Source organism: Lissotriton helveticus, chromosome 1_2 (assembly GCF_964261635.1).
Source record: "Lissotriton helveticus chromosome 1_2, aLisHel1.1, whole genome shotgun sequence".
Lineage (NCBI taxonomy): Eukaryota > Metazoa > Chordata > Amphibia > Caudata > Salamandridae > Lissotriton > Lissotriton helveticus.
In genome coordinates, this window is record NC_136058.1 from 98,655,681 (window position 1) to 98,676,792 (window position 21,112).

Consider the following 21,112-nt stretch of genomic DNA (forward strand, 5'->3'; position numbering starts at 1 on the left):
GCTCCTCTACTTTGCTGTACTCTACTCTACCTACTGCCAGCCCTGTTCTAGAAATTTTCTTTTTCAACAATTGTTTGCTGTGGGCAAGACTTTGCTCATCTTGTTCAATAAATGGAGATAAAATGGAGAAGTAGGCTTTGCTTTACCACACCATATGCTATATACTGGGTACCAAATGACAAATCAGATTTTGCAATGTGTTTTTGTGTATCCGGTTATCATACTGAGATCTTTTCACTGTATTTCACATGCTTTATTTCAAAATTTATCAGGCACTCTGGGCCTGTTCAGGTCCAATTAATGGATGATTGTAATTTTGGAAATTATAAAAAGTCATCCCACCTCAAGTTAAAACTCTGGTTTCAAACATTTAAAACACTTCTACAGCCAACACCCAAGTAAATGGAAGATTCAAGAAAGTCAGGAAATTGAACGGTAACTTAACTTTAGAGAAAATGTTTTATGCACCACTCTGTATGAGGAGCCTTCTAGAATTGACATTTGTGTCACCAAGTGTTTTACCGCAATTTGTAGAATGTCTCTTTTTCGATACCACATGAAGTGAAACATCTGCAGATTACTCTACATAAATTAAACTGTATATAAATGGCAATTTCCCAGGAAGAAGAAGAACTAATCGAATTGGAAGAAACCCTTGCACAAGAAGGAGCTACAGAAAGCGGCTTAAAACCAAAATCAAAATTTAATCCCACCTTGCCACCTGGGAACAAAATCGACACATTCCAGGAAGTAGTGGTTGAAGAACTATATAAAATCAAATATAGTCGAACCAAAGACAACCTCACGTCAAAAGAGAAATCAATCATCAAAAACCTTTCAGAGGACAAAAATATAGAAATAAAGCCTGCAGACAAGGGCGGGAACAAAGTAATCATCAACAAGACTGACTATGTAGCAGAAGCCCAACGCCAACTAGGGGACACGAACTGCTATGAATTGCTGCAGACAGACTCGACGGAAAATTTACAACTTGAAATCACCAGACTACTAAAAGACTGGGTAAACGCGGGCCTTATAAGCGAGAACGAACGAAAATACATGACCAACGAATATCCTACATTCCTTACGTTCTATTGCCTCCCAAAGGTTCATAAAGATGCCAAAAACCCGCCTGGAAGGCCCATTGTTTCAGCCAATAACTCTTTACTAGAAGGGATTTCCAATTATATCGATCAGTTCTTGACGCCCCTGGTAAGGGACCTCCCATCATTTATAAAAGACACGACGGATCTTCTGAAACATCTAGAAGGAGTTGTCTGGGAACCATCTTTTAAATTAATCACTATGGATGTCACGTCCTTGTATTCAAACATCGAACACCATATTGGCATAAAGGCATGCAAATACTATCTAACTAAAAGGAATATAAAATACAAGGAACATAACAAAATGCTAAACCAAATGATCCAGTTATGTTTATATAACACTTTCCTTTTTAACAAAAAGATCTATAAACAAATACGTGGCTGCGCCATTGGCTTTTCATTTTCGCCCAATTATGCCAATCTAACCATGGGGTGGTACGAACAAAATGAAGCCTGGAAAATGGAACATTATGCATGGAAAGAAAAAACAGTTACATGGCTCAGGTTTATAGATGACTTGCTCATATTCTGGGATGGAGAAATATCTGACTTTGAAAACTACTTTGAAAGGTTAAACAACACCACTACTAACCTAAAATTCACCTATGAAATTAGCAGTGAGCAAGTGGTATTCCTAGATATAGAGATCTATGTCGAAAACAATCATTTGGAAACCACCCTACACCGCAAAAAAACAGCAACTAACTCCATTTTACATGGACAAAGTTTTCATGACCAAAAACTGAAAAGTAGCATCCCCTATGGGGAATTTCTCCGCCTCAACAGAAACTGTTCACAACAATCAGAATTCCATCAAAATAGTATACAAGCCACAGAAAGGTTCCATACAAGAAAATACCCACCCAAGACAGTAAAAGAATGTCTTAAAAAGGTGACTGAAACAAACAGAAAGGACATCCTGCACAAAGTAAAAGACAAACCAAAAGATGACAAGATCAGACTCATAACATCTTACAATGCGGAAAAACAGACACTGGTCAAAATAATCAAGAAACACTGGGACATATTACGTGCAGATCAGACCCTAGCACAAATCATCAGAGCACACCCCAACATTTCGTTCCGGAGAGCAAAAAATCTGGGAGATCAGCTAGTGCACAGCCACTTCCGGGATAAACCGCAAAATACCTGGCTACACCGTGAAGGCTTCTGGCCTTGCAAGCATTGCAAGGTTTGTAAGATAGCATCAGCCACCAGGGAAATCGAAATGGATGGAGGTAAAAAGTGGAGGATCAAGCAACATTTAACGTGCAAAAGCACATTTGTCGTGTATATGGTAATGTGTCCCTTGCCAAAAGATACCTTGGCAGTACGATCTTTGAGGCAAAAAAACGCATCCTCGAGCACACAAGAGCCACCACCCATGGCGATCAGTCAAACGCAATTGCAAAACACATGAGTCTATACCATGACCACAACTGGGAAAGTCTCAAATTCTGTGTCATTGACCAACTAGCAGACTCAGAAAGGGGAGGCAACCGCAGGAAATCCCTGAGACAAAAGGAATCGCGACACATTATCGCATTCAGGACCCTGGAGCCAAGAGGTCTCAACCAAACAGAAGAGCTACATGTGCATTTGTAAAAGGAACATGGAGGAATAATCTACTCACCAGAGAGAGGAATAAAACAAGGAATACGCACCATTTGGCATATAAAATCTCACCAGAGAGAATGGGACCAAAATCACTTGAAACTGACTGGACAGTAATTCATAGTCCTAGAACTTTAAACATAAACATTCCTTCATGAATTATTGACTAATGCTACAATATTGCTATCCCGCTCCAATGTGAATTTGAACAAGAGTTTTTTAACACACAGAACACATTTGTAAACTACGTTTCCCATAATGCAGTTGCATCATATTTATTGTTTTTTTACACTGTGCACTAAACATAAAAGAAAGCTCGTGTTAGAGCTCTGTACCCGTGATCAAGCCTTCGGCTAAAGGCGAAACGCGTTGGGCTAATGACGAATGAGCGAAAAATAAAGCTAATGGTTTAAGCTTTACATCTGCCTGCTTGTGTGCCTCCTTACCCCCGGTGCTGGGCCGGACCTGTGAACATATATATATATATGTCCAAGTAATCCTCCAAAGAAAAGGCAGAGATCACGATAGGGGAACAACTGGAAGGTGTAATTGTTGCAAAATAAAGCACAACGGGCGTATGCATTTCGGCTGTGTAGCCTCTTCAGCGCCCAGCATAATACAGGAGGAAAAGCCAAGTGCCACTAAGTTGCTGAAGAAGCAACAGCTGAAGTAAATGTAGATTGCTCCGCCCACCCTGATGAAAAAATTCCACCATTCACAGTACCTTGATAGTCAGGTGAACTGCATATCCCAGCATGCAGCAAACTGCCGAGATAGGGCGGCCAAGTGGTTGCGCAAACTACAGGGTGACACAGGACCATATCTCTCATTGTGGCCGTGCCCACATGAACAAGCAACCTTCTCGAGTCCCCAACTGCACAACCTTCGCTTACAGGATTCTTCTTAAAGGGGGTCAGTCCGGCAATGCGTCTTTCCCAGCGCAGAGTTATATAACTCCAACACCGCTTTGTTTCATCCTATTTGCAATGGTGGGCCAGATCCATTCAATAACTTGAAGCAAGGTAGGTTTCCGCCGAGGCAAATACAGGAGCCAGTGTTGATCCGGCCAACTTGCGTGCAGGGGCCTCTGTAACAATATATATATATCCATATGCGTGTGTGTTTTGAAAAGCCCTGTCAAACTACCCTTTTCAAAAGCCCCCACCCATCACTAGCATTAAAGAGAAAAGCCTCTAAATAGTTAGAGAGGAACATGCGTCCAGAGGTACTGTTAAAATAAATGACTAACACGAGTTGCAAAGTGCACACCGTCAGAGAGGTTACCTTGGCACTGAGTAAGTAATAATTATATTTCGTAGTTAAAAAAAACAGCTAGCAAATATTCACTAGATAATTCATAAGACAGCATTAGGATAACAATATTAAAAACGTACTCCATAAAATGATATAGTGTTAAATAGCATATAATCATGTGTAAACAAGTCCCAAAATGCATGACTAATAAAACACAAAGCAATCAGAAGCATTCTGTGAAGAGGGAAAGAGTTGCCGGCACCTGTTGCGCGCATGAACAGTTTATGCTGCGGGCTCTCATAGCCACGAGAGGTGTTCAGGGCAATCCACCTGGGATCGACAATGCTGGCACTGGAAGAAAGTAAAATAACAACACAATAACATAAATAAAAATTATCATCTAAATTGTGATCTCTCACAAACACATACACGAAGAAACATGGCAACAGCAAAAAACAATTCAAGGTGTTGCTTTTGCTTTGCCATCCTTTGGCAGACTCATATATTCTATCTTAACTACTCAGACTCAAATGACACATAAAAGTCAATTATTGACCATCTACGAATGTGTGCAAAATAGAAAAGGGACGTTGTTAATACACTTCTCAAGAAGAAAACTATTCCCCAATTGAAATGAAACAATTCTATATTTGCACATACATGGAGTTAACTGTATTTTGTTAAGGTAACAATATTTTTCTTGATTAATTGTGTAATGGCGATAGGTGTAACAACGTAGACAAGCATTAGCTAATAGGTCATTTTTAAATTTCATCTTTTTTGTTTAATTTAATTTTCTGTATAAATTAATTTTTTTGTAAACTATGTAAAATGAAAAAAAATGAGTGCACAATAACAAATATAAAATAAATAAGTAGGCCAGCAGCCCAGGCACACAAGATCTGGCACTCAAGCGAACTACTTATCAGGCAGCTGTGCATATGTGATCAGGAAAATGCCTTCACTGATGGTGCAAGAGAGCCAGTGGATGAAGTGAGCTAACCCACGGCCATTATGCATTCTGTGGTGGGCCGTGGCCAAAATGTGAATTACATCTAAACAGACCAGTGGATGAAGAGGGGAAACTTAAACTCCTGTATGTATGTGTTTATGTAGGTATTTCTATTAATTTTTTTTTCAATGAGGCAGTTAAAATAGTCTACACGTCAGACCTAAACATCACATGTGTTAGCAATCACCTGGCATAAATGCAACACAAGGACTTTAGATTACACTACAATATTGAAATTTACCGAAAAGATGGCAAAACAACTAGGTTCATACATCTCCACTGAGAAATTGCCATACTGTTAAAAAGTGCCCTGTAAGTATCCAAGGCAAAAGGCTACCTCAACCAGAAACTAGGATATTAGTACATCTCAGGCACTTGAAAACCAAAGCCAAATTACAAATTCAAGGGTATGCTCTACCCATAGATTGGGCTTTAATGAACTTGTATGTATGGAAGTTTCCAAAGAGGAACACACTTAGTTTCACACTAATGTATTTGCTACCTTTTGCATAAATTAAGTGAACAATTTCATATTTCCAAGTGGGCATACTTTTAGGCCAAAGAAGGGAAGCCACAGAAAAACAATTGTTAAGAATTCTGAGGTAACACTTGGTGCACAGCCCAAGCATGCACCCAGACTCTCACAAGGCTGTGTCTCCATGCTTTCTTTTTCCAAGCACTCCATTGCCATTTCTTTATCTCAACTATTGGACTACATGCCAGTCAGACATATCTTAAGTCAGACCCTGATAGACATTGAGGACCTAGCCTTGAAGATTTGTCCATATGGAAGCCAAAGTTGCAATGCTTCTTCATTAATTAAAAAGTCTGCAATTTACTGTAAAATAATCTGTTTTGTTAGTTGCTCCGAATAACGTGAAAACAAGAACAGTGATTCTCTAGCCACAATGGAATTCCCTATACACTCCATTGATACAGCGATCAAGTGCAGGCACAGGCCATACAAGACCATGCAGAGCACAAGTTTGCACAGCCTACTTATGATCCAGGACATTACCATCTATAGGTTGCATTAACAAAATGTCAAACAATCGACTCTTAAGCCTTCAAACCCCCAGCTGCAGAAGACAGACCATACACTGTCATAATGCAAAGGGCCTACCATAGCAGCCCTGGATTAGTGTTTTTTCGTGGAGCTTAACTTAGCTATGCCAATGCATGTCCAAACAGCGCTGCTGCCAAGCTCCTGTCCTTGACCACCAGGTCAACATTTCTCTCTTCAATGTTTGAATGACGGACATCTAAATGAGCTTCAGACAGAGCTGGAGGACACTGAAGTCTGTGTAAGTCAATGCATTAGTGGTGCACTTTCCCAAAGGGAAATTATATGGCCTGTTCCCCGTATACATTGCGTCTAATCTGTTTCAGGGCCTTTTGGACATCGTTGGTGGACTCAGGCTTCGTTGGAGGTGTGGGACGAGATGAAAGTAGGAATTTAGTTCACAGTGAAAGAAAAACATTGGGAGTGAGAGTGAGGAAGAGAGATAGCTTTAAATCAATCATTAAGGAGTATGGGTGAGAGAGTTTGTGAGTATGAGAGAAAATGGGTAAGAAAGAGGGAGAATGAGAAATAATAAGAGTTAATGAGAAAAAAAGTGAGTAAGGAATAAAAAGTATGAATTAAAATGAAGGAGAATCAACTTAATATTACATTTCTAGATATAAACTGCTACTACCACATATTGTGTGAGGTACAGTACCTGAAATGAAATCTTTCCCTCTGGATGAACTGTTTATAGAAGGAAACAGTTCTATCACTAGTGAAGTACTAAAACGTTTCTCCTAACAAATAAATAATATCCATAACGTAATATCAGACCTTTGTACTTCAATAGACCATAATCATGGTTTCGACTACTTTTGTGGACCATCTACCATAAAATCTTGCTTTTCAGACTGCATATCATATGTATTTGAGGTATGAAGTGAAAATGAATTGCCTACTTTTTGGTGGATAGGGTTGAGGCAGTTTAATGTTCTTCTTTTTCATCATCTTTTGGACTGCTAACATACAGGGGTTAACCTTCAAGCCATATGTTCTTTAATGTCTATGTTCTGTCTCTAACAGCAGTAGGGTACCTTTTTTATTTGGATTCTACACTCACACTGGGGACACCTAGATCATTAAACTTATCAGTGATTTGGGTGGTACTGTTAAAGGTTTCAGAAATGCATGGTTATTGTTGCATTATGTATGAATTAAAATGTTCATATACACTTTGAAAAAATCTGAAATCATGATTCTGTGGCACCCTATGTATTTTGGGGCCTCTACCTTTGGCCTAAGACACTAGACTCATTGGTTGATCTATCTGTATCAAATTCTGGGTTTGGCTTAGGGCAGATTTGCCCCTTTGATGCATACATATGAATTGTGGTGGGCATTCGTCTCCTAACTGTAGAAATCTGAGCTATGCTCTGGAATCATTATCATCATCAGGATAACCACAAAAGAGCTTCTTATCAAATAAGATGGAACATTACACCAACATACAATCTGGATGCAGAATGAAGATCCCAAAAACAAAATAAACTGTGTGTATAGAACTGGCAAAAAAGGTAGTTACTGCTGATATACTTAAAGGAGTCATGGGAATAAATAACAATTCCTCAATGTGAACTGGAAAGTGGGTTTTTAATTTAACCTACTAAGAAAGGATCTCCTTACTATTTTAGGCAGTGTGGTGAAAAAGGAAGATCTTCTCAGTTAAGAGACACAGTGAAACACTATAGACAATGGAGGAGGTTAACACAACTAAAACTAAAGTACTAGAATACAAAGTCAGAGAGGCCAATGCAGCTGCCAAGTTGTGGGATTTGTGAAGAGTTCAAAGCATTGTGTACTGAAAATTTCTTAGACCATATTTTATAAACAGGATTAGAGAAATACAGAGTGAGGATAAACAGCTGGTACCATTGTGCATTTTAGGCAGGAACCATAAGGCAGAATTGTGAATAGGGTTTGGAGTTGGGAGATTTGGACCAAACCAATGTTGTTCACTCATAAATTGCCCATTGTGAGAAGAATATAAATCTGAAGCAGTGGCATATCAGAGAATCAAATATTAATACCAAGACTAAAAGAACTGGCTTGTTCTTGCTCAAGAGAAGGATGTGTCTAGCATGCTTACAGGAGGCAAGCCTTCTCCCGGGTGACCAGAAAGTGGAGATGTAAGCTCTATTACACCTTATTCAAACTATGTTAAAGTAGTTGTAGTCTGAATCACACAGTGGATATTAATCAGATCTTGCAGGCAGGATGTGTACAAAGATGGGAGTTACATCATTCTAAAACAGGCGTCTTCAAACTGAGGGCCCGAATTGATCTCAGGGGTTGGAGCGCCAGGCTCTGGCCAGGAGGAGCACCATGCGGAAAATAGTACTTCAGTTTTACTGGGTCTTTGATGATCTCGGGGTGAGGAAGGTAACAACTCTGCAATGAGTGAGAAAAGGGATATATCCTGCCCTCTGAAAACAGAGGCAGCTGTACATGCGTATGGGAAATTATGGAGAACCTCAAAAGGATGGCATACGAAGAATCCAGTGGACAAACAATCATTCTTTTCGTATGTACGGGTTTCCACTATAATTTATCCAAAAAATTATAGATAAGGAGAGTTACGAAAATATTTGCTGGGAGAGAATCTAAGCCCGACCTACACTGACCACTTTCTGTTGCAGTCGACATACATGGAGAGTAAAAAACTAGCTGTGATGCCACTTGGTGACAGAGGCTCAAGAGGCTGACAGATGCCACATATTGTGGTAGTTTAAGAGGAGACAAATATTTTAAAGAGAATGATGACTACGTTAGCTAACAGCACCCATTGGTCAAGCACTTTGCATGCACTTCAACACAATGCACTATAAAGCAAGCACTCGTTAGCATACAGATGTGGACAGAGACAACTTGGCATCTCTGAGGATGCAAACAACTGTGGGATGAATGGGCCCTTGTCAATGTTAAATATAGACCACAACAAACTGACAAAGATGATGGAGAAAAAGAATCATCTTAATGCTCTGTTAGTACCTACTGATCAAAGTGGCTTTATACCATTTCACAATACTGCACCAAACAGGCTCACCAAAAAAGGAATATGCTACTTACCAGTATGCATCTGTTCTTGGCATGTAGGGCTGCTGACATTCATATCTGTGCATAGATCGCCGCCTATTGTTGGGTCCGGATGATTGCACTTTGTTGTCTTGGAAGAGTCTTCGAAGTATCACGAGATAGGTGACTCATCCCCTAGACTACAGTGCGCATGGGCATCTACTCCATCCTCAGATTGTTTTTCGCCATTGTGGCAGAGATGGAGATAGGAAAGTAAGAGATGGCCATGCCAAAGATAATGCTGCAGCTGCTACAGGCACCGGGGAGGAGGGCGGGCGATATGAATGTCAGCAGCCCTACATGCCAAGAACAGATGCATACTGGTAAGTAGCATATTCCGTTCGAGGCATGTGGGCTGCTGAATTCATATCTGTGCATAGACTGTATAGCAGTATCTCCTCTAGCGGTGGCCACCTGTTCCAGTTGCAGAAGTTTGAAAAAGAGTTTTGAGGACAGCCTGGCCTACAGCAGCTTGCTGTTTTGCTTGCACATCTACACAGTAGTGTTTTGTGAAGGTGTGTATGGTGGTCCATGTGGCTGCCTTACAGATGTCTTCGAGAGGAATATTTCCTAGGAGAGCCATGGATGCCCCCATTTTTCTTGTAGAGTGTGCTCTTGGGGGGACGGTTAAAGTGTGTTTTGTCTTTTGATAACATGTTTGAATGCATTTAACTATCCATCTGGCTATTCCTGACTTTGAAATAAGATTTCCTTTGTGTTGTGGTGCAAAAGCAACAAATAGTTGTTTTGTCTTTCTAAATGATTTAGTTCTGTCTATGTAATAAAGTAGGGCTCTCTTCACATCTAATGTGTGTAGGGCTCTCTCAGCTACTGACTGTGGATTTTGAAAGAATACTGGCAGTTCTATTGATTGGTTGATATGGAAATTGGATACAACCTTAGGCATGAACTTGGGGTTGGTTCTAAGAACCACCCTGTTTGCATGTTCTTTGCATGAAACGTTCTTGGATTGTTAACGCTTGTAATTCTCTCACTCTTCTGAGTGAGGTAATGGCAACCAAGAATGCAACCTTCTACGTTAAGAATTGTAGTTTGCATGAGTGTAGAGGTTCGAAAGGAGGGCCCATAAGTCTGGTAAGTACTATATTTAGATTCCAGACTGGGGAGGGGGGTGTCTTGGAGGGATCACCCTTTTCAAACCCTCCATGAAGGCTTTGATTGCTGGTACTCTAAACAGTGAAAGGTGTTGCCTGTTTTGAAGGTATGCTGCTATAGCAGCGAGGTGTAGTCGTATAGAAGAGTATGCTAAGTTACATCTTTGTAAATGCAGCAGGTAACATATAATGTTTTGTATGGAAGCGTCTAATGGGTTGATTTGGTTATTGTTGCAGTAAATAACAAATCTCTTCCATTTAGCTGCATAGCACGCTCGTGTGGTTGGTCGTCTTGCCTCCCTAATGATGTTCATGCAGTCTGGGGGCAAGTTAAGGTATCCGAACTCTAAGACCTCAGGAGCTAGATCGCTAGGTTCATCCGATTGGGATCTGGGTGTCTGATTTCTCCATGGTTCTGAGTTAGAAGATGGGGAGCAAGGCACAGTCTTTGATGAGGAACTACTGAAAGTTCTAGGAACGTTGTGTACCAAGGTTGTCTCGCCCATGTGGGAGCAACTAGGATTAGCGTGAGTGAGTGTTGCCGCAGTTTGCGTGCCACCAGCGGGATCAACGGTGCTGGGGGAAAAGCGTACGCAAATCTACCTGACCAGTTCATCCATATCGCATTGCCCTGTGACAACGGATGTGGGAACCTGGCGGCAAAGTACTGGCATTTGGAGTTTTCTTTTGTGGCAAACAGGTCTATTTCTGGGTAACCCCACTGTTGGTAGAATGGTTGGAGAACTTGAGGGTGAATCTCCCATTCGTGAAGTTGTTGGCTGTGCCTGCTGAGCAGGTTGGCAATCTGATTGTCCTTTCCTGGAAGGTGTTCTGCTAGGAGAAAAATGTTTTTGGGAATCGCCCACTTCCATATGCTTTGTGTCAGATGGGACAGCTGTGGAGAGTGCGTTCCTCCCTGTTTCTGGATATAGTACATTGCAGTCATGTTGTCCGTCCGGATCAACACCGTCTTGCTGTACAAGTACTTCTGAAATGCTTTCAGGGCTAGGAATATTGCTAGCAATTCTAGTTGGTTGATATGCAGCTTCTTCTGTTTGTTTGTCCAGAGCCCTTGTACTGTGTATTGAAGGAGATGGGCTCCCCAGCCTGTCAGTGATGCGTCCGCTGTTAGTACTAGTTGTGGAACCGGCTCTTGGAACAGTCGCCCCTTGGAAAGGTTTTGTGGGTTCCACCACTGCAGAGAGTTGTGAGCGCGACTGTCTACCAACACTAGGTCTTTTAGTTGTCCTCGAACTTGGTTCCATTGCCGTGCTAGGCATTCTTGTAATGGGCGCATCTGGAGTCTGGAAATGGGGACATTGAATATGCAGGAAGACATCATGCCTGTGAGCTGCATAAAGGTTCGAGCTGGCAGAGAGTGTTGTGGCAGGAATTTGCGAATGAATATCTGCATGCTGGCTATCCTTGCTGAGTTTGGATATGCTTTTGCCACTGAGGTATTTATAGTGTCTCCCAGGTACTGCTGTGCGTGGGATGGTTGCAGATGCGATTTTGGGTAGTTGATGGAAAACCCTAGACTGTGTAGCAACTGAAGTGTTTGAGATGTGTGCGTTGCGCACTGTTGGTACGATTTCGCTTGTATAAGCCAATCGTCCAGATAGGGGTACACATGGATGTGTTGCCTCCTGAGATGTGCTGCCACTGTCGCTAAGCATTTTGTAAACACTCTTGGAGGCGTGGTAACCCCGAAGGGCAAAACCTTGAATTGGTAGTATTGACCTTCTATTGTGAACCTGAGGTATTTTCTGTGGGCTGGATGGATGGGTATGTGAAAATACGCATCCTTGAGGTCCAGTGTTGCTAGGAAATCTCCTTGTTGGAGCAACGGGAGCACTTGCTGTAGTGTGATCATATGGAAGTGTTCCGATAGTATATATTGATTTAGGGGTCTGAGGTCCAATATTGGTCTGAGGGAGCCGTCCTTTTTGGGAATAAGGAAGTACAGGGAGTATACTCCTGTCCCTTGCTGGTGGAAAGGGACTGGCTCTATGGCTCCCTTTTCCAGCATGCATTTCACCTCTTGTTGGAGCAGGGTGATGCGTTCCTTCGACATAGGACAATGTCTGGGTGGTATGTTTGGTTGTGTAGAAGTCAGTTCTAGGCAATAACCAAACTGGATAATTTCTCTCACCCACCTGTACGTGGTAATTGCGTGCCAGACAGGTAGGAACTGTTGGAGTCTGCCTCCGACCGGTGTTAAGTGGTCTGGAGGCAGCGTAATGAAGTCACTGTTTTGTGGCAGTGGAGGCTCTGGTGTTATTGCCTCCACGTCCTCTTCCCTTATTACTGTTGCCCCTATAACCTCCTCTGTTTGTGTTCTTGTTGAAGGAACCTTGTGTGTTACTTTTGTATGAGGCAGATGTTTGCGAGGTATTTCCTCGTGTAGTTGCCCTGTATGAGGAGCACCGAAAGGAGCCTCTGTGTTGCTGAACTTGCAATGCCCCCATTGATTTTGCGGTTTCTGTGTCTTTTTTAATTTTATCCAAAATGGTGTCGACAGCAGGGCCAAATAAAAAATCTTGATTGACAGGTTGGTTAAGAATGGTGGACTGCACCTCATTTTTAAAACCGGAAATACGCAGCCATGCATGTCTGCGTAATAAGACGCTAGTGTTTATTGACCTAGCTGCGGTGTCTGCTGCGTCAAGCGCACATTTGATGGAGGCATTTGTTATAAATTTTCCCTCTTGTATGAGGTCATCAGCTTGTGCTTTAAAGGGCTCAGGCAGGTGTTGCATTAGGCTTTCGAGTTGATCATAATGCGCCCTGTCGTAACGAGCCAGTAGGGCTTGTGTATTAGCAATCCTCCATGAGTTGGAGGCTTGTGCTGCTACCGTTTTGCCTGATGCCTCCAGTATTTTTTACTCTTTGTTAGGGGGAGGTGCTTCCCCTGTTGTTTGGGAGTTGGCCCGTTTACGTGCATTAGCCACTACCAGTGAGTCTAGTGTTAACTGTCCCCTGATGTAAGTAGGGTCTGTAGGAGCTGCCCTATACTTCTTTTCTATTCTGGGGTTAATTACCCATGCCCTGGCTGTATCCTTAAATATGTCAGGTGCATGTTTCAGGACTCCATTTAACATGGGAAGTGTTCTAACACTTTTTTCTGAAGTGGGGAAGGTGTCAAATAAGAAGTCTTCCTCAACAGGGTCATTATGCATATCTACATTGTGCAATTGTGCTGCCCTGTCTATGAGTTGATTGAAGACTATGGTGTCATCTGTAGGTGACGGCTTAGTAGGATTTGAGGGTACATCAGGGCTGGGGTGGGTGTTGTAAGGGTCTGTTGGCTCCTCCCATGGTTCCTCTTGTGGTTGAGAATCTTGTGGGAAATCATATTGAGGTTGTGGCTCATCCCCCATGTTACCCTCATTGTCCCTGTGGTGAGAAGGAGAGTAAGGAATGTAAGGATTAAAGGGTGTAGTAGGCATGATAGGCTGAAAAGGAATGAAGGGTCTAGAGGGAGAAGTCCCAAAGTCCTTTTTCTTCAATGGAATAGGGGAATGTGAGCCAGAGTCCAAAGGCCTCTTCTTTCTGTGCAGGATGGTAACTTTACCAGTGTCTGGATTGATGTATATTTTAGCTTGGTCGTCTGATGGATCTGGGTGGAAGAGTTCTTCCTCCACAGTCCTGGGTTGAGTGTTAGCCTTTTTTGGGTCGGTAACACTTTCTTTTTCGACGACCTTTGGTGTTTTTTTGCTTTTTTTCGGCTTGGGCCCTTGTCCGGGGTCGACGAGTGATTTGGGGTCGACTGGAGCTTTCGGGTCGATGCGTTTTTTGTGCTCCGTAGGCTTTTTAGGATGAGTGTCCTTTTCCGAGTCGACGTTCTTCTTTGGATCGACCGGTGTTTTCGGAGCACTTATCTTTGGGTCGACAGGTTTTTCCGGCCGTGCTACGGGCTTCGGTACGGTCCCCTTTTTTTCGGCGACCTTCGACGGGTCGGTGGATTTTGGACCGGTAGGCTTATTCGGGTCGGCGACCTTCTTCGGTTCGGCGCCCTTAGGCTGCGTGCCCCTGTTCGGTTCGACTACCTCTTTGGGGTTGACGTTTTTAGGCTGCGCGGCCTTGTTGTGGTCGACAGTCTTTTTTGGGTCGACGCTTTTTGGCTGTACGGCCTTTTTCGGGTCGACGCCCTTCGGGTCGGCAACCTTTTTTGACTCTGGAACCTTCTTCGGGGTGATGGTACTTGGCCCGGGGGTCTCTGAAGGTTTCGATTTCGGAGCCGAGCCGGATGGAGGGGCTGGCGAAACTTTTTTAGGGTCTTGGCTAAGGCCTTTTGGCGATGCCTCGACCGGAGCCTTTGGTAACGGGCTTATTGGTGTCGGGGGCTGTGTACTCACGATTTGCCCCGGCGGGATCTCGTCATCGGAGTCCGAGTAGTCCTCGATGGTGACGATCTCTAGGTCCGAGTCTTGAGCGTCCGGTAGTTCCTGGTCATCATCGAAGATGTTGCCTGTCGCTGCATTTCCTGCCTGGCGGCCCGTCGGATCCATATTGTTTTCTTCGACCGAAACTGGGCGCAGACCGGGCAGGTTTCTTCCCTATGGTCTGGGAAAGGCACTTGTTGAATACTGAGTGTTTGTCAGTATGTGGGTACTTGGAGTGGCATTGTGGGCACCTTTAAAAAGGGCTTCTTTCCATTGACGGTCGGCTCACGTGGCGTCGAAAAGGCCCAACGGCCCACGTCGACGACCGATGGAAGATAGAAAGCTGATCGAGTAGAGGGGTACCGAACGAGAACAATACCGTCGAAGTCGAAGGCCTTTAGAAAGTTTTGTTTTCGATTCCGAAGTTGGAGTTTTGGAGTTAGCATCCGAACCCAATGGCGGAAAAAAACAATCTGAGGATGGAGAAGATGCCCATGCGCACTGTAGTCTAGGAGAGGAGTCCCCTATCTCGTGATACTTCGAAGACTCTTCCAAGACAACAAAGTGCAATCATCCGGACCCAACACACTAGGCGGCGATCTATGCACAGATATGAATTCAGCAGCCCACATGCCTCGAACATGAAATTGAACGCCATTTGCCTCTGTGGGTTAGGAATTCACGTTTAAACTTTGTCCTAAAACTAAAAACATGGAAAACATACCACATTACAAACCATGCAAGCGCATAAATAGAAGATGTCAATATTCTGAAAGTTGGAATTAGAGAGGGGTACCAGGAAGGAATATCTTATGTCCAGTTATCATTTGCTCCAGTACATCATAAAGGTTACGAAATACCCAGTGGATACACGAGCATACAGAGAGCACTGAAAGTATACAAAAGGTATTTTTATGCAGATGACGAATTGGTGTAGCCGAGTCAACCCAAAATCTTGGTACCAATGATGCTGGAAATTGTATAATAATGTGGCCTATTATTTAGGCCCAATATAAAATCAGAGAAATCTTGCAAATTCCCTCTGGAGGGTAAGCAGATACAAAACCGAAGACCTTTAAACACTTAAACACCGTGACTCATGAGAAGGCCAGAATATACAAGTAACAGGATATATTAGGTTCTCAAAGTGGGACAACACCGGAACAGTAACAAATGCTGAAAATACTTTATCTGAACGTAACCATACCATCTCTACATAAAAATCTCAGTTAACAAAGTCAGACTTTGGGATTCGCCATAATAAACAATGTCTCTATGATCCTGGCCTGGTGTTACCCCTAATAATTTGTGCTTTGGTAAAATGGAGACGTGATCCATTGTAGATTATTAGGTACTCACAAGCTATAGATTTGGCCTGCATACTTGCCCTTACAAAACCTCTTATATTACAGTTGCAAGTCAGGAAGGCCATACATCTGCCTGCCTCCTTTCAAAAGAAAATTCTAACCACAGTTGTTCTGAAAAATGTTCCACCTGGGCAGGAAACTACATCAATTTACTAAAAATATTTTATCATTTCCACAAATAAAAAAAAGCAGCAAGACTAATTTTGAATCTAAGGAACTACAAGAATGTACTTTAAAAAAAATCACACTTAAAATTGATCACAGAATTGTTTTTTTCTATTTAAGGGGAAGTAGGTTGGCTGTATGCTATCAAGTGTAAGGTACATTATTTCAACATCCCTGTTTGAGCAAAACGCAAAAGATGCTCGACATTCATGGTAGGCCATAACACTTAACACGTCAAGTTGCTTTCAATGTTGGCTCACGTTTGCTCCAAAAGTAACTTGCGTCTGAAAGGTAGTTGCCCCATTGATTAGGTCTTAAAAGTATGATAAATGAAAAACACACTGTAATGGTCTCATGACTGAATGTGCTTAGCATTCTGTAAACCTAGGGAAAATTCACTTGTACAAACTGAAAAACACACATACACGTGGTATCAACATAGCTAATTAATGGGCGCTATTCCTTATTATAAACAGCTAAAACTCTGGAAATCTTTGCTCCAAAGGAGTGGCTCCTATAAGCTTTTCTTGAGAATTTTTGTCCTAGTGACATCCTGTATTTAAATAAAGTTTGTTGGAGTGTAATCATGACCAGTGATAAGTGGTCTGTCAGAAGACCGTCTTTTGAATCGGAAATGCCGATTTCATATGATTTCCGCTATCTAGTGGTGAAGAAAAAATGTTCATTAATTGAACCACAGTCAGTAACCACAAAGATAATGAACACACATTACAAATGATACTGTAACACACCATTCTAGCTCTCAAAGCATTGTAACACATACTTACACATATGCACACAGAAAACTGTGATAGGCAGTAAGAGGTGGATAGTCAAGCCCCCAGTACTGTAGATTGTTGTCACTTGTGTTGAAGTACCTACAGCATAGTAAAAAAATAAGCAAAAATATTCTCATTAGAGTGCAGTAGAACCAATAATGAGACTATAATATGTTAAAGATGAAAACCTTTACACTCAAAAAAGAATTTCATTTTGAAAGCCATGTTCTAATCAAGGAGTGTGAGTAATGTTATAGCGGACATTTCGTCTCTTACTAAAAGAGCAACACTTCCAACAGCATAGTGAAAATCTGTGCAGTAGCATAAAGATGTGCCACTGCTTGTCCTCATCTTTATTCTAAACCACCAAACATAAAAGCAACATTTCAATCAAATGAACAGAACAGAAGTCATCTACCAAAATAGTGATGCGGAAGGGCCTTTTTTCCAGTATATAGAAGGGTACTAAACTTACCTTTTTATTACAAATACCTATACTGCGAGAGCAATCCCTAGATCTCTAAAAGTTATCTTTAAAGAGGCAATACTTAGCTTAGAAGGGGAAGGTGGAGTAGACTAAACAAGAATTATAACAATCCCTGCTTTAATGGTGTAGCGTACTTGGAGTAGTGTGGCTCACTGGTGTGGAGTAGTGTGGCTCACTGGTTAGAGGCGGCAGGCCCGAGAGCAGAAGTCGGCCCAGGACCTGGGTTCAATTCCCGACGCGGCAGGGTCGTGGACCTTGGTCAGTGCACTTGATAATTCTCGCTTCGGTGCTTACTCTAATCAGGGGTTCCACTCGGCAACTCTGAGCATTAGCTTGCCTAATCTCCACAACGGCCCCACCAATTCCGGGGATGCCTGGCTCCACCTTGGGGACTCCCAGCAGGGGACCATCCCACAGGGAAAGCCAGGACGGGTTCCCCAGAGTTATACAGCGCCAGGAGACCTATGGACGGGTAGCAGTGCGCTTTACAAGCTGAAAAACATTTACATTTACATTTACATTTACTTTCTACATATAGAAAATTATTTTAGTAAATATGGTAAAGATGCCCTTTAAAATCTACATGAGTACCGAAATGGAAAGATCAATGACAAGCATTAGCAAAGCCAATAGGTTTCGTCTATGTGACTTCTATTGGCTGTGTCAATGCTATTGTAACATGCTGTTCAACATGGCTTTAAGTGAGAAAAAAAAAAAAAAAAAAATATATATATATATATATATATATATTCACTGAAAAAACCATCGGTTTCAGGAGTTATATAGTTAGGAACTAGTTTTTAAAAACCTTTGAAATTCACTCAAAAAACTATAAGTTTTAGTGGTGTTATAGTTAGCTGGACATTTTACTCATACAAAACCAATGAAATTGCTCCTATATAGTTAGTTGTACTAACTATATTTCGCGCACCCGCAATCCACTGCTGATGATGTCAGATATTAGATCATTCATGACATGGTCAGTGACATCACTGATGACATCTCAAATGACATCACTGATGACATCACTGATGACATCACTGATGACATCACTGATGACATTATCCAGTGAATGTGGTTTGCTTCGTTATTTAAATATGCATTATATATATATAGCAATTTACATTGAAGAATTAGTGGATATATATAAATAAATATTTGGATGGAGGATTTAGTAGCAGTGTAATTGACTGTTTACTTGACCAATTTATAATGTCTCACTAAATATAGTGGATAGTGACTAAACTGTGTGAATATCTGTAGCACTTTGTCAGTTGTTGTGTAAACTGATTCTACAGTTGGTTACTAGCTATGTGAAAGTCTATATTAGTTATTGATTAGTAAACTGAGTATTTGTATGGGAGTGTGAAAGTGTGTGTGGTTCGGTGGGGGGTGTGTGACTGTCCAAAGATGTGTGAATAGTTGATTCAGTAGATATATGAAGTTAAAACTACATGTTCTAACAGTTTGGGTGAGGGAATCTCTTTATGGGTGTGGTGATGAGCAAATATATTTCTCAAAGGTACAGGTCCAACAAACTAGAAAAAGAAAAGGCAGTGTATGTGTCAGTTGTTGTATATAAATAAGTATACATAAGACACAATGATTGTGTGAGTGACTGTATGGATAACTGTATAATTGTAATAATGATTTTATAATTCACTAAGTATGACTTACTATCTAAATGAATAGAAGAAGTGGTGTTTGTATAAGTGTTTTGCTAAGTAAATATGTAAGTATGATCCATTGTTTGCATAAGTGAGTAGGATGACTTCATATGTGAATAGGATGCGTGCTGTTTAATGTCGATATAGATGTATAAGTATTTTTGATAGTGTTCTATTGTTCATTGACAGCATGTATGAGTGAATCCATAGGTAAGTGATTAGATGTGTGTATACATCTATGAATCACTGAGTGGATTTTTAGATACTTGTATTGCTGTGACAATGGATTTAAATATGATACTCTGTATTTTACAAACAGTGATGAAAAATTGTAATAGTGTATGAAAAGGTGTATGTGATTGTCACGTGCATGATGTCATCAGTGATGTCATCAGTGATGTCATTTGAGATGTCATCAGTGATGTCACTGACCAGGTCATGAATGATCTAATATGTGACATCATCAGCAGTGGATTGCAGGTGCGCGAAATATAGTTAGTACAACTAACTATATAGGAGCAATTTCATTGGTTTTGTATGAGTAAAATGTCCAGCTAACTATAACACCACTAAAACTTATAGTTTTTTCAGTGAATTTCAAAGGTTTTTTTAAATGCTGATTCCTAACTATATAAGGCCTGAAACCTATGGTTTTTTCAGTGAATTTCAAAGGTTTTTTAAATGCTAATTCCTAACTATATAAGGCCTGAAACCTATGGTTTTTTCAGTGAATTTCAAAGGTTTTTTAAATGCTAATTCCTAACTATATAAGGCCTGAAACCTATGGTTTTTTCAGTGTTTTAAAAAAAAAATGATTGGTTAACTGGCTTATTAAGTGTATCTTAGTGAATACATATATTAGCGAGTAATGTTTAAATATTTAAATATATGCATGTGTGATGTAATATGTGACGTCATCAGCAGTGCATTGCAGACGTGCAAGTTATAGTGAGTCCAACTAACTATAACGTGGGAATTTCAATGGTTTTATGCGAGTAAAATTTCCAGCTAACTATAACTGGTGTGAAACCTATGGTTTTTTCAGTGAATTTCAAAGGTTTTTTTAAATGCTAATTCCTAACTATAACTGGTGTGTAACCTATGTTTTTTTCAGTGAATATATATATATATATATATATATAAAATTTCTATGGCAAAATGAAACCCCCTCATTTTGTTCCTTTTCAAATTAAATGTATTAAGTGTTACCACTTTATTCCAATCAAGATGACTTCAGGTGTGCCATACTTTTGTCATAAGACTGTTAGCGCTCTAGTTGTTCTTTAGAACACTCTGGCACATTCTGTCATTGGGCTATAGTTGGGCTACATCTGGCTGATATTTGGGCTACATTTGTTTTTTTTGTCTCTGGTGGCCATCTTTGGGCTACATTGGGCTACATTTGGGCTCTAACATATATATAGCCCAATGTAGCCCAATATATATTTTTTCAAAGTTAACTTTCGTAAAAACCACTGGAGCACATATCTTGAGACATAGCAAAGGCACATCGGGCTACCAGTCCCTACAATTTTGCCAAGTTTGGTGGAAAACCATTCAGCCGTTCGGGTTAAAAGTGAGTCCAACCGCCCTATGGAAATTAACATGGGGAAAACACGTCTTGGGACCCTCCTTTTATCTCGGCCCCCGCTTGACGAATCCCCCCCAAACGAGGCAAAGTTAAGGAAAATTTCAGGAAGATTCCTCAACCGGCGCCAAAGTTATTCCCAATAGAATGTTGCGATTTCCCTATGGAAAACAATCCTAACTATATATACCTACTGGCTATCGCCAGTAGGTAATATATATATATATATATTTATATATTTGAAAAAGACACTATGAGCAAGAAGTAATCCAGCCTTGTGTAATGTACCTGATGCGCCTGTAAAAGCACTCCTGTGCCTTTGGGTCCAATTAGTGCTATAGAAGACAGTAATATTGAGAGAGAAAAAAAAAGAGCACGGACAGCGGCTAAGGGTACAAAATAGAAATTGGGGGTTAGGGGGGTGGTGTTGGAGAC

General features: G+C 41.1%; 1 protein-coding gene across 1 annotated transcript in view; it reads right to left on the minus strand.

Moving 5' to 3' along the window:
* Positions 1-21,112, minus strand: part of ALG6 (ALG6 alpha-1,3-glucosyltransferase) — a 330,082-nt gene that overhangs the window by 184,594 nt on the left and 124,376 nt on the right. Inside the window, exons 3-4 of the mRNA XM_078669299.1 lie at positions 16,945-17,034; positions 4,237-4,325 (exon numbers count right to left, since the gene is read on the minus strand). Of these exons, the coding sequence (XP_078525425.1) occupies positions 4,237-4,325; positions 16,945-17,034 (179 nt within the window). The remainder of the gene's footprint in view (positions 1-4,236; positions 4,326-16,944; positions 17,035-21,112) is intronic.